This window comes from Rana temporaria, chromosome 2 (genome assembly GCF_905171775.1).
Source record: "Rana temporaria chromosome 2, aRanTem1.1, whole genome shotgun sequence".
Classification (NCBI taxonomy): Eukaryota; Metazoa; Chordata; class Amphibia; order Anura; family Ranidae; genus Rana; species Rana temporaria.
The window spans coordinates 228,593,554-228,620,103 of NC_053490.1; the positions used below are offsets into that span (position 1 = coordinate 228,593,554).

Here is a 26,550-nt window from a genome sequence, read left to right on the forward strand (position 1 = left end):
ATTCTGTGGGCTGATGGGTGTCAGGGTCCTTACTTAGGTTGTACAAGGATTCATAGTAATCCTTGAATGCATTGGCTATATCTTTGGGATTGTGGAATGTGGAGCTTGTGCTGTGGTGACAGATATGAGTAAGATTGGTTTTAGCTTGTCTTTTTTTAAGTTGAGATGCTAGTAGCTTGCTGGCTTTATTGTTTTGTGAATAATAGGATAGTTTTAATCTTTTAAAATACAGGTCATAGTCCGCCTTTAGTTCCTGTTTTAGGTCATCACGACATTTAGTGAGACTTTTTAGAATATCGGGAGATGATGTAGTAGGGGTTTTATGAAGGGTCTCTAGTTTTGCAATGGAATCTTGAAGTTGGGATATTCTTTGGCATTTTTTCTTTTTTTCCCTAGAGGCTATTTGAATGAGTACACCCCTTGCAAAAGCTTTATGCGCACACCATAACATTGTGGGGGAGCACTCTCCGTTATCATTAATCCTAAAGAAGTCACAAAGTTTCTCTTCTATTTCTTCCCTAATTTGGGGACGAGAGAGAAGAAATGTATTGTTTCGCCACAATGGTCTATGGGAGGTTTTCCTGTCATCCATAAGGTCAATGGTCACCGGTGCATGATCTGACCACGTGATATTATGGATTTCCGCCTTACCAACATTTTGCAGAGTAATCAGATCTGTGAGAAAAAAATCTATACGAGAGTAACTATTGTGCACCATAGAATAATAAGAAAAGTCCCTTTCGGTGGTTCTAAGGCATCGCCATGGGTCAAAGAGTCGTTCCTCATGGCACCATGTCCCAAGTGAGGGTCTTTTCCTGAGAGTCACCGAAGAGGAGTCAAGGTCACCATTCATTACCATGTTGAAATCCCCACAGATTATTAAGCTACCTTTCTGCATAGACTTAGCAAGGGAAACAACTTTACGGATAAATTTCAAAGGCTTAACATTCGGAGCATACATATTTACCAACGTGTAAACATTCCGGTCAATTTCTACTATCAGTATAATAAAACGGCCCCGTGGATCAGAATGTTCCTGCAATAAAGAAAAGGTTACTGTGTCCCTTATAGCAATTAATACTCCATTTTTTTTTGAGACATCATTGGCTGTAAATACATTAGGGAATTTGTTGTGTGTGCACTTAGGGGCTTTGTTGCTGACAAAGTGCGTCTCTTGCACACAAAGTACATCACAGTTCAAGTTCATAGCTGATTTCCATAACGCCCTTCGTTTATAAGGGCTATTTAATCCCCTCACATTATGTGACATAAGTTTTAGGTGCATGTTAATATTTCAAAGCTTTTAGTCGCCATCCAGTGGTAGGAACTGACATTGCATGTGTTCTGTGGTCGTTTCTGAGAATTAGCAGTCACGAGGATATTTGCTGAATAGAAGGTTCCAAAACAGTAGGAACAGAAAAAGTAATAAACAAAAAGGGTAAAGCAAATCCAAGTCCAAAATGAACTATATTGCAACTTGAGGTCATTATGTAATGACCATAATAAGAGACCGAATACAGGAGTCATCCTGTACAACAAATAGGGGTAGTTTTTTTTTGAGAACACAAGTTCAGCCGAACAACGGTCGAATGCTTAACCTATTTTTAGAGATTTGTATAGGTACAGAAACATAGTCTAAAGATAGACCTGGATAGTAGGATTTAATCCTTATTAAATCTTCATTTTGAGGTCATCAAATCAATCATATGGGTTTCATCTTCCCCTCCTGCTGTGGCGGTTGTCATATCGCCTGTCCTTTAGAGGTTCCGGCTCAGCAGATTCTCCGTTTGCGGGCAGGAGTCGCCATTTTTTCAAAAGATCCATCCCTTTTTCTAGTGAGGTGATTACATGAGATTCATTGTGTAGTTCAAGCAGCAACTTAGCAGGAAAACCCCATTTATAAATAATCTTATGGTTACGTAGAATTTTTGTAATGGGGACTAGGTTGTGCCTTGCTGCCAAGGTGGCTTGCGATAGGTCTGCGTATAATGCTATTCCTGCAAATTGGCCCGGCAGCGCAGGATGTTGCCTGGCGAACCGCATCAGCTGGTCTTTTATATGGTAAAAGTGTATCCTGGCAATGGTGTCTCTGGGGATTTGGTCTGGCAGGAAAGATGGTTTTGGCAGTCTATGTGCTCTGTCTATTATTAGATCTGCGGGTTCCAATGAGGGAATTGCTGCTAGCATCAATTTTTGAAGATAATCCGTGAGCTCGGCTGGTTTTATTGATTCAGGAATCCCTCTGAATTTAATATTATTCCTGCGGGCCCTGTCTTCCATGTCCGCCATTTTGAGACGCATGGTTTTGATCTCATCCTCGACATCAAAATGAGCGTCCACCAGCTCATTATGGGCCATGGTGAATTCCTCCATTTTTTTTTCCACATATTCCACTCTGCCTTTCATAGCTGATATGTCCGATTTTGTGTTATGCATAAAAGCAGCCATATCCTGCTGGAGTGCCCCCCGCAGGGTTAGTAGCATTTCCTTCATAGTTGTGTCTATGATGGGTTGGCCAGAGGTAGGGAATGCATCTAATTGCTGGCTGTGTGATGCTGTCTCTTCCATGCATTCACCCTCCCCGCTCAAGTCATCCTGCCATTCTCCTTCTCCCCCTACCCTCCGTTTCTGCTTAAGAGGGCTGCCTGATGGTGTAGCGGGGAGTGGAGTGATCTGGGAGTTTGACTCACCCGTAGATGCTGTAGCATTGTGGTTCGTTTCGGCCGGAGGAAGCAGTGCTCCGTTATCGCTGCGGGCGCCATCTTGGATCACGCGGCCGGCCGCTGGAGGAAAAAAGTCTGTCAATTTCCTCGGTCCATCTCTCTCCTTTCTCTTCGCCATTGGTCTGTCTGTACTCCTCGGGAGTTCCCCCGTCCGAGGGTGTCAATTTGGAGTAGGTAATGTCGCTCTTTAGCCGCTCTAATTCGACCGTTGCTGCAGAGCTCCTAGCTCACGCTGCCATCCGCTCTGGCCGCCGGCTCCGCCCCTCACGACCTACCTACTTTGAATTACGCGCGCTTAAGCCGGCCGATTTACGCTACGCCGCCGTAACTTAGGACGCAAGTGCTTTGTGAATACAGCACTTGCCTCCCTAAGTTGCGGCGGCGTAGCGTAAATAAGATACGCTACGCCCGCACAACGTTATGCCGCCCTACGTGAATCTAGGCCTTTGACCCCATGTTACATGTTACACCCTAATTATCGGTGCAATATGTAACATGGTAAGAAAGATGGAGTTTGCCTTAAGTATTAAAGCGTGAAATAAAGGTATACTCATTTATTTAAAAAAAAACTTTTTGCCATAAATGAAATCATAAAAGGAGTTTGAAAGCACCAAAAGCTAATGCCCTGTACACACGATCGGTTCGTCTGATGAAAACGAACTGATGGATTTTTTCATCAGATATCCGATGAAGCTGACTTTCATCAGTCTTGCCTACACACCATCAGTTAAAAATCCGATCGTGTCCAACGCGGTGACGTAAAACACAACGACTTGCAGAGAAAAATGAAGTTCAATGCTTCCGAGCATGCGTCGTCTTGATTCTGAGCATGCATGGATTTTTGACCGATGGATTTCCCCACAGACGATCGTTTTTTTCTATCGGTTTTGTAACAATACGAAAAATTTTAAACAGGTTCTATTTTTTTTTTCACCGATGGGAAAAAAACTGATGGGGCCCACACACGATCGGTTTGTCTGATGAAAATGGTCCATCGGTCCGTTTTCATAAGACGAACCTATCGTGTGTACAGGGCATAACTCTCTGAATTTTTCTCTTTGACATAGCCCATCATTCTGTATCCACAAGCCATTAAAGACAACTAAAATGGGCATATTCTATCTGCTGCATATAGTTACTGACTTCCTTAATTGGTTGATGTGTTCAATAAATTAACTGGCTAAACTGCCAACAACAGTAATAAAGAAGACATCTGGGAGAACACTGTAAGCATTGTTAACTGTGCACATCTTTTTGGTACTATTTCACTAAATCTGTGGACATTTCAGCCAATATGCCAAAGGCTTTAAAGTACATCATAAGCTTCAAACGCAAAACTCTCTTCCTGAACACCAGCCAAAAGAAAGAATTTGTTACTCAGTGGAGTTTAACATGCCATATGCTGTAGCAAGACATCAATATAATATAAATCACTAGCTTGAGAAAAAAGGGAATAGCAGTGACCCACTTTAGGACAATGAGTCCTATTGGCAAATTGTTCACTTTATGTTGCCGGTCCAGGAAGTCACTTGAGAAATAAAATTCACTTAACTAAGAGGCATAGATGTGTAATTCATAAGAATGAAGAGTAGACAGTTTGAGTAGATAATGGAACTCACTTAATGCATTGTGCAAAGAGCAAAGAGGTGATTCAGCCTGTAGACAGCAATTACAGTTCAGTTGGCATTGTTTTTTGTACATACTGCATGTTTTACTTGAACCATACTATGCAGTAAAGCCCTGAAGGTGTCTATACCAAAAAAAGAGAAAATAGTGCACAGCCCATAAGATTTCTGTGACAAGCCCACCATGTTTAAGGTACAAACAAAATCCAAAGATAACCTTTAATGCTGGTATATGGCCATAGATGGCTCATATTTGAATCAAAAGGTGGCCCCTAAAACACACCCTGACTCAATAAAATTAGACTGAGTGAGATGGAAAATAATCAACTAAACACTGACTGCATCGATATCACCTGCAGCGAGGCAGACATTTGTGACACAATCTGTCTTGTGTTCCTCTTAAGGCTCGTACACACGATGGACCGTTTTCATCGGTCCAAACCGATTGTGTGTGGGCGCCATAGGTTATTTAACCTTCGGTTAAAAAAAAGAAAACTTGCTTTAAAATGTAACCGATGGATTGCTAACCGATAGGTCAAAACCGATCGTTAGTATGCAAAACCATCGGTTAAAAACCTGCGCATGCTCAGAATTAAGTCGACGCATGCTTGGAAGCATTTGAAGTTTTTTTCAGCACGTCGTTGTGTTTTACGTCACCGTGTTCTGACACAATCGGTTTTTTTAACTGATGGTGTGTACGCACGACGGGCCATCAGTCAGCTTCATAGGTTGACCAAGGACAACTGTCCTTCAGACCGTTTTCATCGGATGGACTGATCGTGTGCACAAGGCTTTAGAGCACATGATTTGTAGCCTAATAGACTCATAGTTCACTCATAAAAAACATTCACTGCAACTACACTGCAACTCCTCCCATATTTAGCTCAAAGTTCTTGGGCTAGGTGGTCCCACATTAACTTTTTTACCGCTTGCCATATTTTCCCTTGTAGGGTCGTCCCTGCACAGGGCAAAAAAACATGGGCAAGGATGTCAATTTAAACATTTTAGAAAACTATAACTGAAAAAAAAAACTGTTTTGTTTGCTGGAGTTTGCAGAGAAATGTAACTGCTGTAGCAAGTTCGCTGGGGTAAATTAAAAGTGAAACGTATAATTTTTGATGAAAAACTGTCCCGGAAAGGGTATGGAAAACAAGAAAACATTTGTTGCAATGTCTTCCCTGTTTAGTAGGAAATCCTTGGCTTGGGCATCTTCAATATGGCATATTACCAGCCGCCAACAAATTTCTATAAACATTTTCTTTACATATTTGCAATTCTTTAAATACATTTTATTTACATTTTAATTTTTCAATGCAAGGCCCTATTTGCATTGTGGTCCCTGCCTGTGTTTAATTTATTTGGCAGGGATAGAAATACAAAGAGGGTAAAAATATTGGCAGCAGAGCAGGATTCTGCAGGGGGACCCAACTGGCTTTCGTGGGGTTGCCATATTTGCCACATTTAGCAGGCGACTCAAATTGTAATCCCTCTTTAATCCTCACTGACCTTTTCCTGTGAGACCTGTGAGTCATTCTCCAGGGACAAGAGCAGGCAGGAGAAAAAGGTAAGCATAAAATCCTATGGCTGGCCACCCTTCCCCAGAGTGAAGCCTTGAAACTCAAAGCAGCACTCGCCAACACCCACCAGTAACAACTTTTCCAAGCCAGGTTTCCTTCCCACCAGTTGCTGAAGTGGATTAAAAAAAACACTCACTAATTCAGCACCAGGATTTATCTTTGGCAAAGTCGCTTGAACCTTCAACTGCTTACACAAAATGTTATTTGACTGTTTTTTTATCTTGTAAGATCATCTCTGCCCTGGTTAAGCAAACATGGGTAAGGTCTGCAAGACTGTAAATAAATGTAATTGACTACTGGGTGCTATGGGTGTACAACTGGTTAAAGATGGCTCACCATGTGCTAAAAGTAATGGCTGGCCCTGCTGCAGGTGTCAAGCTAGAGAGTACCTTCAATGCAGTGGGAGAATTTGTGACTGAGAAACTGACTTTTATTAAAATTAATCACACACTGATTACAGCAGACTACAAAACATCCACAGCAGAAGTTATCAATGAAGGGTGGCTTCACACTGCCCGCTGATTATTTTTTTTATTTTTTTCATATTTTCATATTTTCTTGATTGTCAGCAAAACCTTGGCAACCACTTTAACGGTAACATGTCATTATGAGAGAAACACTGAGGCCTCGTACACACGACCGAGGAACTCGGCGGAAAAGACACATCGTTTTCCTCAACGAGTTCCTTGTTAGGCTTGTCGAGGAACTCGACAAGCTTGCTTTGCGTACACACGGTCAAGACAAAATATCCTCGTTCTCAAACGCAGTGACGTACAACACATACAATGGCTGGGGAAGTTCGATTCCACTGGCACAACCCTTGGGGCTGCTTTTGCTAATCTCATGTTACTGCGTGTTAAGTAAAAGTTTGGTCGGAGACGATTTGCACTTTTTCAGTCTGTTACAGAGAAAACCAGCCCAACGAGGAACACAACGAGGAAATTGAGACTCCCGTCAAAGGGAAAAAGAGAACTTGTTTTTCCTCGTCGGTTTCCTCGATGAAAAACGTACAGACGACCGGTTTCCTCTGCAAAAAAGCTCTCCCACCAAGTTTCTTGATGGATTCTGTCGAGTTTCTCGTCGTGTGTACGAGGCCTGAGACTGTTGCTTATGACTTCTCCTCTACAATAATAGTTGCCTGGCCGGCGGTGGCTCCTCCTTCATAGTCAAATTAGCTGACATCTCACAAGGCCAAGTTAAATGAGAAATGTGGGTAGATGGCTTTGTCATGCATGCTAAAAAAAAAATGTTTTTTTTCTGTCTTATTTCAATTCTAGCACAAAAAATAGAAAACCCAGTGGTGATCAAATAGAACGCTTTATTTGTGTGAAAAAAGTTGTATACATTTAATTTGTATACCGCATTGCATGGCCTGGTCATGAGTATTTATAGTCAAAACTTTTTTCTTTTTTAGTTTTGGATAGAGTAGGAAAGTATCAGAATCCCCAACATTTTCTATTGCTGTTTGTGCCCCCGTTGAAGAGATTTAGCCCTCTCTGTTTGTCCTGGTGACCTCTGTTCCTGACACAGAAAGTGATGGAAATTCCAAAATTCTACCAGAACAAGAGGTGTTTGTAGCGATTGCCTCCCACTGACTTTTGCATCTCAGAGACAGGAAGTGAAGGTATAGCTCCCTAAAAGAATGCAAACAGGGGAAAAAAACGAAACATTTTCTTAAATTCCATGGTCAAGTTACCAGTTTACAGATCACAGATGAACCAGTGACAGTACAAAGGAAGGAAAGCTAGTAGCACAGATTGACGAAATCAGAATGTCAAATATCTTCTTACTTTATACTTAAATAAGTAAGGTGGTGCAAACGGCAGTAACTCATAGTAAACAAAAACATTTTATGTTTTATCCGATATGTTTGAAAGCTGCTGCTGCAGCTATGACTCTTACCAGGCAAGATATTACTGGATACATGGTGAGCCTTTCTTGTTTTATCAAGAAGAACAATACATTAGGAATAATACTACCGTGACACTTCTACCTAGTGGCAGGAATAATAATCACAGTATATTATTCAGCAATGGTGGTTGCACCTATGGTATGTCTGTATAAACTGCATATAAAAAATCATATTCAGAATGATTCCACTTTCCTGGTCCTTCTTGCTGCTGCTGCTAGATACCTGAATTTGGTATTTCTTATAGATCACATTTTTGGATTGGACTATGATAGGTCGGGCAAATGTGGGGAAGGTAGTGGAGACATAAAGGAACACTATAGTTAAGAATTAATTATTGCATACTAGTTGTTGTCATCCCAAACAAGTAATTAGGGCCATACCAAATCGGTAAGCCATATCAGCTGCTGACAAGGCTTGTGCTTGTAATCACACTGAAAGAGATAACATTGAGCCTAGGTTCACACTGCTGCGAATTCAAAATCGCGGTAAAATGCACGATTTTACCGCGATTTCGGACGCAATTTAATGTAAATCGCGGCCCGAAATCGCAAAAAGTAGTACAGGAACTACTTTTTGAAATCGCAGATGCGGCGTCGCACTGATTAGGACAGTGCCATTGCCGACAATTGCCGGAAAATGCCGCCGATTTGAGATGCGATTTGACATGTCAAATCGCATCTCAAATCGTTCCAAATCGTACCCAGTGTGAACCAGGGCTAAAGGTGCAGCTCACTTTTGGTCCATTCACTTTGTGTTTAATCAAGACCCAATAAAGGGGGTGTTTTGGGCCCCAAAGAATAAAGGATACTCTTTGGAGCGCCCCTTGATTTTTATTGGCATTAAGTTGTATCTGCACCATTGCAGTGTTGGGGCACTTCATTTTCCATTTTTATTAATATAACATGTCTAATATTGATGTTTATGTGTGAATTTTTATATACGGAGGATCGTTGTTTTAAAATTTGCCCATAAGTGACACTGAACAATCATGACTGTTTTGTACTGTAAATAGGTACCTATTCTTCACTACATCCATACCTTTATAACAAAGTACTACATTAGGTCAAAACATGTCAAATGAGGACCTAGGGCCAGATTCACAAAAGGAATACGACGGCGTATCTGCTGATACGCCGTCGTATCCCTGTTTCTATCTATGCGACTGATTCATAGAATCAGTTACGCATAGATATCCCTAAGATCCGACAGGTGTAATAGTTTTACACTGTCGGATCTTAGGATGCAGTACCGCGGCCGCCGCTGGGGGGATTTTGCGTCGTAAACCAGCGTCGGGTATGCAAATTAGCAGTTACGGCGATCCGCGAAATTTTTTCCCGTCATTACGTCGCCGCAAGTGTTAGTTTGCCGTCGCAAAGATAGGGCACCTTTTACAAAGTGTAAACTTAGTACACCATGTAAAAGTATACGTCTTTCCCGTGTCGCTTTCGATTTTAAAAAAAAATATATATTTTTCCCGGCGCAAGTCTTTTTTACCTGTAGCGATTCACAAAACGTCGGCGCGTCATAACTTCGCGCAAAGCACGTCGGGAAATTTGCGACGGGAGCATGCGCAGTACGTCTGGCGCGGGAGCGCGCCTAATTTAAATGGGACTCGCCCCATTCGATTGGGCCCGCCTTGCGCCGGACGGATTTAGGATACACCGCTGCAAATTTCCAGGTAAGTGCTTTGTGGATCGGGCACTTAGCCAGAAAATTTGCGGCAGTGTAACCAAAATCGGTTACGTTACGCTGCGCCGCCTGGCTGTGAATCTGGCCCCTAGTATCTGGCAGATGTTGTTTGGATTGTGGTACCCATTGTTTGCCCGAAGTTTGCTAAAGAATCTGCTAAAAGGGTTAAACATTCTTAACTGGTCACGTATTGTCTTCCATAATCAGAGCCATCATGAATCTACTCTTTTACTGTATACACTTAGCAGTTCCAATTTCCTTTTTAGGAACCACCAACTATTTTTTAAAGTAGTAGGTGTCTCTTTTTAATTGAAACACTAAAAGTAAAATATACATATTGTATACATATTGTATACAAAATGAGGGATGGGAATGTAATGGTTTTATTACATTTTATTCTGTGTTTATATCTATCAGCTTGTGTTTGCTTTATTTATATCACTTATTTTATAGCGTAGAAACTTTCCACAAAACTGTGCAGTGAAAATGAATGTGTTCATATTGGTTCATATCTCAACATAAACATACAGAATGTTCAAACTCCATACATACTGTAGATTGTCCTTGATTGAAGGTAATGCATTATGGTAAAAAAAAAAAACTTTTGCTTTAGAACTACTTTAAATGTATTGCTTTTAAAACTAGCACATTTCTACTATTAGATTATCTGTTAGCTTGCCAGATGTGTTTCTTGGACAACAGATACTTAAACAATATACATGTGAACGGGATGTATGACCATAATTATTTGCCTCTTTACAGTCATAGATCAAAATCTTCTGGGTGGCCTCCACCTTCTGGGACCTGGAGTTTGCCACAGGGACCACCTTATGGATGGGAGATGGCGACAAACCGAGATGGAAGAGACTTCTTCATCAGGTAATAATTATGACTATTAAGTATTTAGTAAACCTGGCATAAAGATCTAAAAAATGTATTTGTTTGTCTGACTTCCCCAAGGAAAAGAGAAAACTGGATGTAGAATGATTGTTGAGCGTTTACTGATAAAACAAAATAAATACATGCTTTCTGAACACCCAATTGATTTAACAGTAAAACGTAAGGAGAATCTCATTAATAGTTTGCACGGATGGACCTTGCTACGGTCAGTGTGATTTTGATAGCATATAACACTGTGACAACAGAGTCAGCTCTAACATGTTTGCTTGCTTGGAATGCAAACATTTTTAAAGCACAGATTGTAAGTTTGTTGCAGCATTGTCTCAAGTTTGAGCTCCTGGATGGTTATATGTTGGTATAGGTGTCACAAAATGTGGCAAATGTATTCGTAATTGTGCTTCACTGTCAGTTGCAGATGATTGGTTGCTGATTTTGAAATATTTACTTTTCTTGTAACATAATACAAGTTTAAACTAAACAATATTGGTATCCATAAGAGTCGGTTCACACTGGGGCGACTTGGGATCTGACTTGAGGTCGCCTCAAGTCATCCCAAGTCGCGCTGTAGAGAAAAACAATGTAAGTGAATGGGAGCGGTGTTAATACACACGACTCAAGTCGCTCCGACTTCAGAAGAGGTTCCTGTACTACTTCAATCTGACTTGTAGGCTATTTGTACCCATTAATTTCAATGGAAGTCGCCTCCAAGTCTGGTCCCTGTCTTAACTGAAGCGACATTCCAGTGGGATAACATACATTTCTCAGGCAAACCTCTCCCTCCCCCTCCCTCCCCCTCCCTCCCCTAGAGCTGATTGTTTGATTGGCCACTGGAAAGTCTCCTGTCCTGGAGACGACTTCAAGTCGTGTTGTAAATCGCCCCAGATCGCCCTGTGGTTCATGCTCAAGTCGTGTTGGAGTTGCCTCTGAAAGTCGCGCTGGAAGTCGTGTCTCCCCAGTGTGAACCGACTCTAATAGCTGCACAACATCATTCTCTACTGCAAGCCTTATCCTCCATGATTACTTCTGGTCTTAACTGTTGTGGAAGAATCAGGGCTTTTTTTCTCAAACAATAGGTGCTGGAACTCAACCATGAACCCCCCCCCCAAAAAAAAAACCTCTGCCCCCACACACACCTTTACAAACAGTAGGAGGGGCATTAAATACCAGTATTGCATTAAATACAGAGTGCAGAGTTCAGGAGGGATGCACACAGAGTGCAAAGCTGTCACTTGTAAACACATAAACCAGACTTTTTTGTTTACAAGTGATTGTGGTGAGCAGGCACCAAAGGGTCTGAGCCAGAGGTGGTGGAACTGAGTTCCACCAAGTTCTACCTGAAAAAAAGCCCTGGGAAGAATCAAAAGAAACACAGAATGACATGGGATCCTTGATAAAGATTCAGTGAGTGCAGCTTACCTGCTGACTGGTTTAGTTTTCCATCCAGACATTGTTTGAAATTTGGTGATCCTCCAATCGTCTTGTGTGTGGAGAGAAGTAGTTCTCATGCAGGTAGCATAGAGAAAGAGAAAGTTACACAAACAAACTTCAGGAAGTACATTCCTTCTGCCTTCCTAATGAAGTGGTGAGTGCTTATGTTGAATTACACAGAATTGTGTAGATTAAAGGGTCACTAAAGGATTTTTTTTTTTGCTAAATAGCTTCCTTTAGCTTACTGCAGTCCTGGTTTCATGTCCTAATTGTTCGTTTTTGCTCTAATCCTTCTCTGTTCTGAACACTTCCTGGTTGTCTGTTTCCTGATGAAAAAAGTCATGGGAGCTTTCTCTCTGTGGTCACTAATCAAGGAGGTGTGATTACTGTGTGTCTAAAACCCCTCAACACCAATCAGTTTCGTTTTCCAAACCATCACTGCCCTGTATTGGCTCTGTGCAGCAGAGAAGCAGGAAACATGCAAAAACGAAACTGAAACTGTAGATACATTATATGATTGATTTTTATCTATTTTTAATCATTTTTAAAAGGAAATAGGTTAACTATTATGTCTATATACCCTGTAAACAGTCATTTCAGCAAAAAAAAATGTTTTCCTTTACAACTCCTTTAAGGTAGACTTAAGCCTGGTACACACAATGAGATTATGGGAGGAATGATCATCCGTTTTGTTTTTGGATGCTAATCTCATATCGAAAATGATGAGTTTACTAAAGTTACGAAAATTCTCGTACGACAGAACAAAAATTTGGAAGTGATGTAATGTGTTGTAGTGTATTTGTATTGTATTTTCGAATGACAAGTGTACTGATTAAATGTACCAGATCGTACAAGAAAAATAGTCGTGCTTGTCCCATCGGATAATATTGGATGAACTGTTGTGATCGGCTGACAAGCCGTGTACTAACAACCATATTATCTTTCCATTGCTTTGAAAGCAGTATTTTTTCAGATGATTTTCTGATCGCGTGTGGCCTTTTTGACTTTAGCAGTTGTTTTTTTTACTGGACAGCATTATTAGCTCATTGAAAGCTTTTGTTTGTTTCCTAGATTGTCACTTTAAAGGTTTTGGATTTCTGCAATATCTGGCATTCAGATAGTTAGTTACTGCATATCAGATAGTTACAGTAGATAAATAGTTGTATTAGGATAGTTGAATACAATTTTTATATGAAATGTGATGAAGAAAAACACAATGGGGGTTATTCACAAAAGGCAAATCCACTTTGCACTACAAAAGTGCAGTCGCTGTACATCTGAGGGGTAGGGCTGAAATGAGGGGAAGCTCTGCTGATTTTATCATCCAATCATGTGCAAGCTAAAATGCTGTTTTTTTTATTTTCCTTGCATGTCCCCCTCGGATCTACAGTGACTGCACTTCCAAGTGCACTTTCAGCGCAATTTCAAGTGCACTTCTAGTTTGCACTTGTAGTGCAAAGTGGATTTGCCTTTCGAAAATAACCCCCAATGTGTCAAAATGTATGGAAATACTGTATATTATTAAAAGCACAGAACATATATTTTCAAAAATACGGAAAAGACACTGTTTAGTATATCTGAAAAATCAACAAAATTTGAGGTTAACACATGTAAACATTGGGCTTTACATACTGGTACAAACACTCATTCAAATCAAATTAATAGAGATTAATTGAACCAAAGAAAAGAATTGAAACTGCCGGTAAATTGATGAATAACTCAAATATGGACAGCATTGGTAAAACTGCATGCACCCTGGCAAAAGACCTGCATCTCTATTTCAAGTGTACAGATGGCGCATTAGGAATCTTGAACACCTTGCAGAATTGGATACACATTCTGACCTTTGGGACTGTTTATCAGCAAAATATATTCTGTCCAAGAAATACGATAGCATGGACATGGAAATGCCATTATCTTCTGAAAGAAAAGCAATAGCTAATAGCCAAACACCAATTATACAACTATATCCGGTATTGAAAAGTTTTTTTACTTTAAATTTAAATGAAAATGTTTTCAAAACTTTATTTACTCAGTATTAGAAAATACATTTTTAGAAAAAATGTGTTATATTCCTTATGATATAGGTTAAAGTTTTGTTTGTTTTCTGGAGAGGTTATTATTAATGACAGCACAGTTTTTTGGTATCCTTTGGAATATGTAGTGTTTCATTTTAAAAGTCAATGTTCTTATATGTACTGTAATGCCTCGTACACATGGCCGGACTTTCCGAGAAAAAAAGCCCATCTGACTTTTTTTCTCGGAAAGTCCGGCCATGTGTACGAGCCATTACAACCACATAAATATAATCAACCGTATGATCAGCAGCCATGTGGGCTCTATGCCTGTAAAGTGTGGGCTTTGATCAATAAAATCACTGATATTTATGACTAGGATTTGACTAAGAGCATCACCTGGATTGCATCCCAATCAGCATGTCAGAGAAGATCCACTGCTAAGCAACCTGCAGGGAGCTCAACTGTCTACAACCAATAGAGATGGGCTCGGGTGTGTTTGAAATCCCACATGCCCGATCACGCCAGGAAGCCGACACTCCACAGCGATAATCAATGTATGGGCTGCCTAAGAGCCAAGACCAGCCATAGACAGTTTAAATCTCAGCTGGTTCAGCAGAAACTGGCTGAGATTTGAACCATTAATGATCAGATTCTCTTATAATTATCACTAGTGGTTGCTGTATAGTCACTAGTGATAATCACTGTTTGTCGGGAGAATATAATTGCTGGGCAGGAGGGATATTCCCCTGTCACCACTGTCTGTTGATGGGGGAATCATGCAAGTTTCTTTCCTGCAATCTGTGGATGCAGGAAAGAAATTTGCACCATATATTATCTGCCTAACTGAAAGTGAAAGTAAATTGTGAATGTTTTGAAAGAACAGGAGAGGGGAGGGAGACAGATGGGGAGGGGGAGAAGGGATGGAGATAATGTAGTTCAGTGATTACAGTGTACTGCAGTCTGCAGTGCACACACTTAAACACGGTCCAGGCTAGAATATCTGGTTGTGTGAGCGCTCGCATTATGCAGTGTCGGCGAGCACAGGGAGGGGGAGGAATCCCCTGCAGAGCTGACTGGGGACGCTCTCCCTCTCGGGGAGCAAAATACAAATTTTTTTTTTTGGGGGGGCACATGGTGGGGCACAGCATGATGTTGGGGGGGACGCCTCTGACTGTTGTCTGTGTCCTACAGTAAGTGGACATGTTTAAGCTTTCAGATATTTGTCAGAGGAATTTTTCCAATAGGCAGAAGTGGTCTGGTAACAACTTTCAAAGATAAGATCTCACTTTAGAGAATTTCTTTTAATTTCCTATAATGTATTGGAGCAATAAGTAAGGGGTAAATCTCACAATGTATGTTAGAAATCCAGCCAGTGCTCGATATCACAGGGAATTTCGTGATGAGCAGAGTAAGAACATGGTTGGCCCCTCACATGGATAGTGACAAAGATGTTGGAACGTGAACCAATGAAAAAAAGAGAAAAAGAGCCTCCACATGGCATGGATACAGCCCTTGCACTGATCATAGTAAAGTCAAGAATTTCTCACTTGATATATTTTTTAATATTTCAGAAAGTGCATTGGGTGGTCTATCACGTTGTAGATAGCATAGAAAAGGGTAAGGATCTGCAATGATATTTGCTCAAATACTTGATTGTTGATATTGAAGGCATTGTTGGCATGGGTGGCATTGTTTTGTTCTTTTTTCATTGTTTGACTTCAGAAAGCACATCACCTGTGAGAACATTACAGCAGGAGTTAAAACCAGTAATTGACTATTAACATGTTGATATTACTTGAAAAAATATATATTTATTCATTATATTCTTTAAATATAGTATATAGTATATGTGAAAATGGATTATATATATATACGTGGTTTTCTATTATTCTGCCCCAGCATCAAGCTCACATTCTCTTTACTGGGTTTCAGTTTGTTTTGTTATCTTATATCATGAAGCAAACAGCCAAATTTCACATGGCAGTATGGCAAAGTCAGTATATTCACCCAATATGTTGTTTTCTAAATGTAATATTCCCACCTACGTAGGCAAGATAAAAAAAAACACCAACGACAGATTTGCAATTGTTACAGTCTTGTAAGTTTCAGTTTAATTTCTTAAATACCAAGCCAAGTTGTTTAGCTGAACTTTGATCATTTTAGGTTGGATGAAAATTAGCAGCGGGATTAATCATCTGTTCCATGCGCATTTATTTCTGCTATTTATTTTTTAGTCCAGACTCCCAAATATAATTGCATACAAATGATGGCACTGTCATTCACATTGCATGCAGTATTTTCATACTATCCAAAATCTTTAAAGTGAAAAGGCACTTCAAACGGTAGCACTGTGCTTAAATGTTAATTAACCTACAAATATGATCATATAAATATGAGCATATATTGTTCAAAGTAAAACCATAACAATAAAATAAAACAAAATATTCCTCATATAAAAGTGAAGGTAAATGGAAAGAAAAAAAATGGTTTCAATATAATAAGAAGTGAAAAAAAGTGTCCAAATCTTCAATTATGTGAGTAAACTTCGTCACACACTTCCTCACGTGTGTTAGTGATTCCTCTCCCCAATAGAGCGCACACTCACCAAAATCAATGGTCTTCCACCTACAATAGAAAACTAATGCCATTCGGCCCGTGTGTATGGCAGCGGGTCTGTTGAAGGTTCATCACTGAAAAAGGTATTCCGACTGACTCCCGATCAGTGCTCTCAGTCAAAATGTTCTGACGGGGTGGGGGGACATCCCCCTGTCAGAAGCACAACAGGGAGATTGATGTACTAACATCTGATTCTTAGTACATCGGCTCCAACCTGAGCTGTCTAGTAGTATGTACAAGGCTTAAGATTGACCTCCTTGTTGTGTGAGATTTTTTTTGTTCAACCTCAAGTTAGTACTGCAAGATGTGGGTTGTTGGCATTAGTGTGCCGATTCAGAGGGCACAGAATTAGGCTTGGTTCACACTAGTGCGGGAACCGTGCGCATCCCTATGAGTTCACACTGCACTATTCGAACTGCTGAGAGTGTCAATAGAAAGTTAATGACACTCTGAAATTAGTTTGCATTTTGCAGTGCACACTGTCAATTCGGACAGAAATCGGATGGCATAGGTGTGAACACCCATACGATCCCATTCTGATGTAGACCAAAAAAAGGGTCCTGTGTGAGTTTGGTCCAAATGCAATGCAAATTCAGTCATACAATCTGTATGGCCCCATACACACGATAGAATCCATCCGCAGATAAATCCCAGCAAATGGGTTTCTGCGGATAGATCCTATGGTGTGTACACGCCAGCGGATCTGTTTCCGCGGAGAAATCTCCTCTGGGATGGATTCCAGCAGATCGGATATTTGCTGACATGCACAACAAATCCATCTGCTGGAATCCATCCCAACAGATGGATCCGCTCGTCTGTACAGACTCACCGGATCCATCCGTCCAAAGGGATTCCCCGCACGCGTCGTAATGATTTGACGCATGCGTGGAATTCCTTATATGACAGCATCGCGCCCGTCGCCGCGTCATAATCGCGGCGACAGCGCGACACGTCATCGCCAGAGGATTTCCGCGCGGATTTCAATGCGATGGTGTGTACACTCCATCGCATAGAAATCTGCGGAAATCTTTGAGAGGATTTATCCGTGGAAACGGTCCGCTGGACCGTATCCGCGGATAAATTCTCTCGTGTGTATGGGGCCTTAGGCTGAATTTGCATCACACAGACATCGCATTAGATTTGCAGTGAGGTACGAACTGGGACTTAGTAGTGAATTTTGGGTGCCTGGAAATCCTGATTTAAGAAAACCATTAGATGTTTTTGTTTGCCTTTTAAATTGAACCTGCAACCTTTTAGGCACAGCTACTTGGGGACCTAAAGCAATGCATTGGAAAGGTTAGTTTGACACTATAGTACTCTGTGTCAACTACTTGCACAACAGTAAGCCGGACCGTTTCCAGCGGATAAATCCTCTGGCGGATTTGGATCTGATGGCTGTACACACCATCAAATCGAAATCCGTGCGGAATACAGTAGGTGTTTGTGATATTGTGCTTTTAGCACGACAGCGTCGCGCTGATACTCGGCGACAGGGTGCCGAGATCTCGCCGACATCTCACACTCACTGGAATAGTGACAGCACATTCCAGCAAGCGCGTCATAGAAGCGACGGGAGATCCGACTTGGATTCCCGCCAATTCTACACGTGTGCGGCGTTTGTTATGAATCCTGAAGGGGAAGTCCCCGCCGGATTTTAAATAAAAATCCGGCATGGGTCCCCCCTCAGGAGCATACCGGGCCCTTAGGTCTGTTATGGGTTGTAAGGAGAGCCCCCCTACGCCGGAAAAAACGGCGTAGGGGGTCCCCCTACAATCCATACCAGACCCGTATCCAAAGCACGCTACCCGGCCAGCCAGGAAGGGAGTGGGGACGAGCGAGCCCCCCCCCCCCTCCTGAGCCGTACCAGGCTGCATGCCCTCAACATGGGGGGGTTGGGTGCTCTGGGGCAGGGGGGCGCACTGCGGCCCCCCCCACCTCAGAGCACCCTGTCCCCATGTTGATGAGGACAGGGCCCCTTCCCGACAACCCTGGCCGTTGGTTGTCGGGGTATGCGGGCGGGAGGCTTATCAGAATCTGGGAGCCCCCTTTAATAAGGGGGCCCCCAGATACCGGCCCCCCACCCTAAGTGAATGGATATGGGGTACATCGTACCCCTACCCATTCACCTGCAAGAAAAGTGGTAAAAACACAAATAAACCACACAGTGTATTAAAATATTTTATTTTTCTGCTCCGGAGGCCGCCCCCTGTCTTCTTTATTAGCTCTTTTACCAGGGGGGGCTTCTTCTTTGACGTCTTCGGGTGGGTGGGGGCCGCCGTCTGGTTCTCTTCCACCGCCGGGGGGGGGTGGCTTTTAAAAAAGCCCCCACCCCCCCGGCGGGTTTCCTCCGGCGTCTTCGGCGGGGCTCTTCTTCTTCCGCTATCCCGACGGGTCTTCTCAACTCTCCGGGGTTCTCCTTCTGTCTTCGCCGCTCTCCGTTGTTGACTCGTCGCACCCCGGTTCTTCGTCTCGCTGTCCGGTGTCTTCTTCCGTGATGTACGTCTTCTCCTTCCGTGCTGTGATGAGTTCTTCTTCCGTGCTGTGACGTCATGTTCTTCACTTCTCTCCTTCTCCCGATGTTGCCACGCCGGTCCTCCTCGCTGAAATGACGGATGCGCGCCTTGCATCGGACCTATATAGGCCTCACAGTCCCATCATGCTCTGTACCTACCCATGTGATACCTACCACGTGGGTAGGTATCACATGGGTAGGTACAGAGCATGATGGGACTGTGAGGCCTATATAGGTCCGATGCAAGGCGCGCATCCGTCATTTCAGCGAGGAGGACCGGCGTGGCAACATCGGGAGAAGGAGAGAAGTGAAGAACATGACGTCACAGCACGGAAGAAGAACTCATCACAGCACGGAAGGAGAAGACGTACATCACGGAAGAAGACACCGGACAGCGAGACGAAGAACCGGGGTGCGACGAGTCAACAACGGAGAGCGGCGAAGACAGAAGGAGAACCCCGGAGAGTTGAGAAGACCCGTCGGGATAGCGGAAGAAGAAGAGCCCCGCCGAAGACACCGGAGGAAACCCGCCGGGGGGGTGGGGGCTTTTTTAAAAGCCACCCCCCCCCGGCGGTGGAAGAGAACCAGACGGCGGCCCCCACCCACCCGAAGACGTCAAAGAAGAAGCCCCCCCTGGTAAAAGAGCTAATAAAGAAGACAGGGGGCGGCCTCCGGAGCAGAAAAATAAAATATTTTAATACACTGTGTGGTTTATTTGTGTTTTTACCACTTTTCTTGCAGGTGAATGGGTAGGGGTACGATGTACCCCATACTCATTCACTTAGGGTGGGGGGCCGGTATCTGGGGGCCCCCTTATTAAAGGGGGCTCCCAGATTCCGATAAGCCTCCCGCCCGCATACCCCGACAACCAACGGCCAGGGTTGTCGGGAAGGGGCCCTGTCCTCATCAACATGGGGACAGGGTGCTCTGAGGTGGGGGGGGGCGCAGTGCGCCCCCCTGCCCCAGAGCACCCAACCCCCCATGTTGAGGGCATGCAGCCTGGTACGGCTCAGGAGGGGGGGGGGCGCTCGCTCGTCCCCACTCCCTTCCTGGCTGGCCGGGTAGCGTGCTTTGGATACGGGTCTGGTATGGATTGTAGGGGGACCCCCTACGCCGTTTTTTCCGGCGTAGGGGGGGCTCTCCTTACAACCCATAACAGACCTAAGGGCCCGGTATGCTCCTGAGGGGGGACCCATGCCGGATTTTTATTTAAAATCCGGCGGGGACTTCCCCTTCAGGATTCATAACAAACGCCGCACACGTGTAGAATTGGCGGGAATCCAAGTCGGATCTCCCGTCGCTTCTATGACGGCTCTGTCTCCATCGCGGCAAGCCAGCTCGGCGCTGGCTCCCGCGATGGGGCTCGTAGGTGCTCAATCTCGCTGAGAAAGAGCGAGATTGACACAAAATCGGGTTCACCTACTGTACATCTGCGGTGACGTGTCGCGCCGTCGCCGCGATGATGACGCGGCGACGTGCGTGATGCTGGAAGGTAAATACTTCCACTCATGCGTCGAATCATTACGACGCATGCGAGGGAGGGGAGCGGACGGACTGATCCGGTGAGTCTGTACAGACGACCGGATCAGTCCGCTGGACTGGATTCCAGCGGATAGATTTCTTAGCATGCTACAACATTTTTATCCGCTGGGAATCCGTCGGCTGGATTTTTACCTGCCGGAAAATGTCCGCGGATCAATTCCAGCGGACAGATCCGGTCGTCTGTACGAGGCCTAAAGGAAGGGCCTGGGTGGCCGTTCCTTCAGAGCGCATGCGCCAGTGATGTCACCAGCTGCATGTACACTAAATATCTCATAAACAGTGCATGTTTAGGAGATATTTACAGTGCCAATAGGTAAGCCGTATTAAAAGTTTACCTATAGGCAAAATGAATGTATGGGAATTTACTCCGACTTTAAAGTTTTGCCTATAGAGAATTTTGGGTACCATAATTTTTTGCAATTGCACCAGCACGAATATTTTTAAGTCTTTAAATTTTTGGTATATATTTACTTGACATAACCTCATCCTTTATATTTTACCAAAAAATTGGTAAAATATTGTGTTTGTTTGCATTAAAATTTATTTTAATGTATTTTTCTGAAAAATATGAGTTTGACAAATAATGGAGCAAATATCATGCAACATAAAAAAATTGCAACTGCCAGGGTCTCTGCTTTCGCAAAATATATACGTTTTTGTCTACAGTGATCTCTAGTAAAAAATGCAGATTTAGGTGATAAAAAAAAAAATTGCCCCAGTAGAAGTGGTTAAAGTCCATTGAGCTTCCAATTCTACAAAGATTGCATTTAATTAAATTGCCACTCTTTTGTTGTTGAAGGTTTAACCATTTTTTTTCTCTGTTGCGTCTCATGACTAAAAGGACTATCATACTGTATAACGTCTTTGTTAGTTCTAAGGTTTTTAAGTCTTTACACATATGCTTCTAAGAAAAAGCTAAAAGGTGAAAAAAAATACATTTTATTCAACCTATTTATCTTCTACATTTTTATTTTTCCTTATATTATACCAGCATGATCGTAGAGTACTGAGGAAATTCTAAGTTAATAAAAAGATAGAACTGTGCAAAGATATATATTTTACTTTGTAAATCATTCTAAAACGTGTTTGATTTTAGCAGTAATATATTTAATATATTAACATGGAACTTCAGGCACAAACTGTAATTAAATAGTACAGTAAAACCTTGGTTTGCGAGCATAATTTGTTCCAGAAACATGCTTGTAATCCAAAGCACTTGTATATCAAATTTTCTTTTACAGTGTATAAAAGAGAAGAGAGGCACCTCTAAGTGTAGCAATAAGTTGCTAAATGTTGTACCTTCATTAACCACTTGCTTACTGGGCACAAATACCCCCTTCCTGCTCAGGCGAAATTTCAGCTTTCGGCACTGTCACGCTTTGAATGTCTCCCAAACAAAATTGACGTCCTTTTTTTTCCCACAAATAGAGCTTTCTTTTGGTGGTATTTGATCACCTCTGCGATTTTTATTTTGTGTGCTATAAACAAAAAAAGACAATTTTGAAAAAAACACAATGTTTTTTACTTTTTTCTATAATAAATATCCCAATTAAAAAATTAAAATAAAAATAAATTATCAATTTAGGCCGATGCGTATTCTTCTACATATATTTGGTTAAAAAAAAATCGCAATATAGTGAATGGTTTGCGCAAAAGTTATAGCGGCTACAAAATAGGTGATAGAATTATTTTTATTATTATTTTTTTACTAGTAATGGCAGTTATCTGCGATTTTTGTCAGGACTGCGATATTATGGCGGACACTTTTGACACATTTTTGTGACCATTCACATTTATACAGCGAACAGTGCTATACATATGCCCTGATTACTGTATAAATGTGACTGGCAGAGAAGGGGTTAACACTAGAGGGCGAGAAAGGGGTTAAATGTGTTCCCTGGGAGTTATTCTTACTGTGGGGGGAGGAGACTGGGGGAGTTGACCGATCTGTGTCCCTATGTACAAAGGGACACACCATTGGTCTCCTCTCCCTAACAGGACGTGGATCTCTGTCCTTGGCTGTGTAATGGCCAATCGCGGGTACCCGGCAGACATTGCGGCCGCCAGGCACTCGCATCGGCATCTCAGTGACGCTCCGGGGCACGCGTGCGCCGCCGCCCGCGCGCCCCCCAGTGGCCGAAGGAACCGAGGCCGTAAAAAGACAGCCTCCTGGCCCTGTAGAGCCACCTTGTGGCTGTTTTTTTACAATGGCCCGGGTCTCAAGAAGTTAAATGTAACCCTATTGCTACACTTAGAGGCTCCACTCTTCTTTTTCATACTAGTTGTGACATGTTGCTAATCTTATATCAAGACATCTCTTGTATACCAAGGCAGAATTTATTAAAACATTTTGCTTGTCTTGCAAAACGCTCTCAAACCAAGTTACTCTCAAACCAAGGTTTTACTGTATTTTTAAATACTTTACAGGAGTCTCGCTATAAAATGTGCCACATAATAACACAGGGTCTGTGCAAAGCAACCAGTATGAACCTAATGTGAATCATATTATTTTTCATTGCCTTTTGGAAGCAAGACCTAAGGCAAGATTCGATAAATACATAGGCTATGTTACCCTTTGGGAACACAACATCTTAAAGGTTAAGTCACCTTCAAACTGAAAATCAGTATTACATGCCTTCAATGACCTCAAACTGGAGCTCCCCTCCTCTAAATCCTGAAAAAGTCTCAACAACACTTACTTTGAATTGTATCTAGAGCCATTTTTCCTTTTAGGATAGGGCAGGGAACATCTGTCAAGTTTTTAAATTATTAACACAAAAGTGTCCAAATGTTCTCGTAAACATGCGTTTTAGTATTTGTGGTGCTATAAATCCTTTGAAACGTGTCAACCGTTTTTCTTCCTCCGTGTTTATAATTCTTCATAATATACTTTCACCACGTGCACATATCCCTTCACCAACATTTTAAACCCTCATCTTGTAAAACCCCTTCAGTTTAAAATTGTGTATAGATATAAAAAGAAAATTATTAATACCTGATCACATTCCCTCTGTTTTCTGCTGCAATAGAGCTGGAGAAGGAGAAACAGCAGTACAATGAGCTTCCCAGTAAATGGCTGGTGCAGGGAGCCATGGCAGGACAAGCCTGATCATTGGAGGAAAACAGTCATAGCTACAGAACTGACCATGGTGTGTTCTCCTGCTTAGTGCAGTCAGTTTTTAATAGTAAAGCAGAGGGACTGGCAGGAACATCAGGGATTTTACACAAAGGAAGAAATACAAAGAGAACAGGATACTTGTTTATATATGTGCATAGTACAGTAGGCACACATCACAAATATGAAATGTTGGATTTACATTATCTCACAAAAGTGAGTACACCCCTCACATTCTTGTAAATATTTTATTATATCTTTTCATGTGACAAAACATGAATAAATTACACTTTGCTACAATGTAAAGTAGTGAGTGTACAGTTTGTATAACAGTGTAAATTTGCTGTCCCCTCAAAATAACTCAACAAGCAGCCATTAATGTCTAAACTGCTGGCAACAAAAGTGAGTACACCCCTAAGTGAAAATGTCCAAATTGAGCCCAAAGTGTCAATATTTTGTGTGGCCACCATTATTTTCCAGCACTGCCTAAACCCTCTTGGGCATGGAGTTCACCAGAGCTTCACAGGTTGCCACTGGAGTCCTCTTCCACTCCTCCATGACGACATCCTGGAGCTGGTGGATGTTAGAGACCTTGCGCGCCTCCACCTTCTGTCTGAGGATGCCCCAAAGACACTCAATGGGGTTTAGGTCTGGAGACATGCTTGGCCAGTCCATCAACTTTACCCTCAGCTTCTTCAGCAATTAGAAATTGTTGTATGAAATAACATTTTATCTCTGTTGCCATAGTTGCGAGTTTGCTATTTTCTCTTTAGAACAAGCAAGCTTTCCTTCACGGTAGAAAGTAATTCTGTAAAAAATAAATATATATATATTTTCACATGAAATTTAACCAGAGTAAACAAGTACTTATTAAGTATGGTAAAATGCATCCTGTCAACCTGCAATTAGGAGGTTGTTTATTTGAGGACTGTGTCACCTTATGTGCTGAGAGTTGATTCATTTCTAATTACAAGGCAGTTGTAAAGGTTTTTAATACATTTTATCTCAAACATCGATCGATTTTTAAGCCAAATGTTTATTTTTTCTTAACTATTTATATCAATGTTTTTTTTTTTTTTACTATAAGCATTGAATATGTGGTGCACTCAAAACACAAGATTCACACAGCATTGTGGAAAAGGTGAATGAAAATCTGAGAGAAAAAGGGATGGGTTAAAAGGCATTTTTCTGATTCATGTAGCTGTGTGCATTCTGAGCTTGCACCTCTAAGTCCTATAAAGAACAAGCTTTTTTTTTACGCAGTTAAAGCCTTGTTCCACCCAAAAGGCTTTACTGACAGTTTCCCTTACGGCAATGGCAGGGGCAGTACCCGAGAGCCGATGGAAACATTGGCTGGGGTGCCAACATTGCTGGATTTCAGGACAGGTAAGTGTCCTAATATTAAAAGTCAGCAGCTACAGTATGTGTAGCTGCTGACTTTTAATTGTATGCTTGGGGGACAGAACTCTGCTTTAATATTACCCTGGTAAACATATAAAAAGCAGTCTAGAGCTGCTGACAGGAATTCCTAAATATGAAAAATTCATATTCATTCTTTAACCTCTTGCAGACAACTCACCATAGATATACTGTGGAAGGACAGGTGCTCTGCGACAGATCACTTACCTACTATGTGATCTGACACTTCGGGGTCTGAGGCACGCACACAACGGTGGCAGCCCACTCTAGCTGTAATCACACACAGCGGGAGCCCAGTGGCGGATACCATGGTCCTTGTGTCCGCTGACACCCACCGATTGTTCAGTACACAAGCAGATTGCCGTTCTGTCAGTAGAGAAAGAACTGATCCTGTGTTCCTGCAAAGCAAGGATACAGATTCATGCCTTCCCTTAGTAAAAGCACCACCCACAGTGCACAAGCACTGGCTAGGAACACATTTAACGCTTTGATTGCCCCTGATGTTAACCCCATTCCCAGTCAGTGTTATTAGTACAGTAACAGTGCATATTTTTTTTAGCACTGCTCAATATATTAGTGTCACTGGTCCCCAAAAAGTGCTTATTGGGAAAAATGTAGCAGAATACATATTGGCCTAAATTGATGAAGATTTTTTTTTTTCAATTTTTCTATTGGATGTGTTTTATAGCATAAATTAAAGAAATCTGGGGCAGATCCACAAAGAAAGTATTGATACGCCGGCGTACTTTCAAATTTCCTGCGTCGTATCTTTGTTTTGAATCCTCAAAACAAGATACAATGGCATCTGGGTTAGATCCGACAGGCATACGTCTTCGTACGCCTTTGGATCTTGGATGCAATTCTTCGGCGTCCGCTGGGTGGCGTTCCCGTCGCAATCCGCGTCGAGTATGCAAATTAGCTATTTCCGACGATCCACGAACGTACGAGCGGCCCTCGCATTCTTTTACGTAGTTTCCGTTCGGCTTTTTTCAGCGTATAGTTAAAGCTGCTATCTGGTGGCGTACTCAATGTTAAGTATGGCCGTCGTTCCCGCGTATAATTTTGAAAATTTTACGTCGTTTGCGTAAGTCGTCCGTGAATGGGGCTGGACACCATTTACGTTCACGTCCTTGCGACGTCATTTGGAGCAATGCACCCTGAGTTTTGACGGACGGGGCATGCGCAGTTCGTTTGACGTGTGGACACGCTTCATTTGAATGAAACACGCCCCCTACCCGCCCAATTTGAATTCCGCGCCCTTACGCCGCGAGAGATACACTATGCGGCCGTAACTTACGGCGCAAATTCGTTGATGATTCAAACCAAGTCAAAGTAAGTTACAACGGCGTAGCGTATCTGTCATCTGCGCCGGGCGCAGCGTATGTATGTGGATCTGCCCCACAGTATATAATGTTTACTCCTGAACATAAGTAAGTAGTTTTTTTTTTTAGATTTGGCAATTTACACATCTTAT

At 42.3% G+C, this 26,550-nt stretch overlaps 1 protein-coding gene across 2 annotated transcripts in view; it reads left to right on the top strand.

Annotated features, from left to right (window-relative positions):
- Nucleotides 1-26,550, top strand: part of FRMPD4 (FERM and PDZ domain containing 4) — a 456,264-nt gene that overhangs the window by 237,740 nt on the left and 191,974 nt on the right. For both annotated transcript variants that reach the window (XM_040336513.1, XM_040336512.1), the window contains exon 3: nt 10,289-10,405. In XM_040336513.1, coding sequence (XP_040192447.1) covers nt 10,289-10,405 — 117 coding nt within the window. The remainder of the gene's footprint in view (nt 1-10,288; nt 10,406-26,550) is intronic.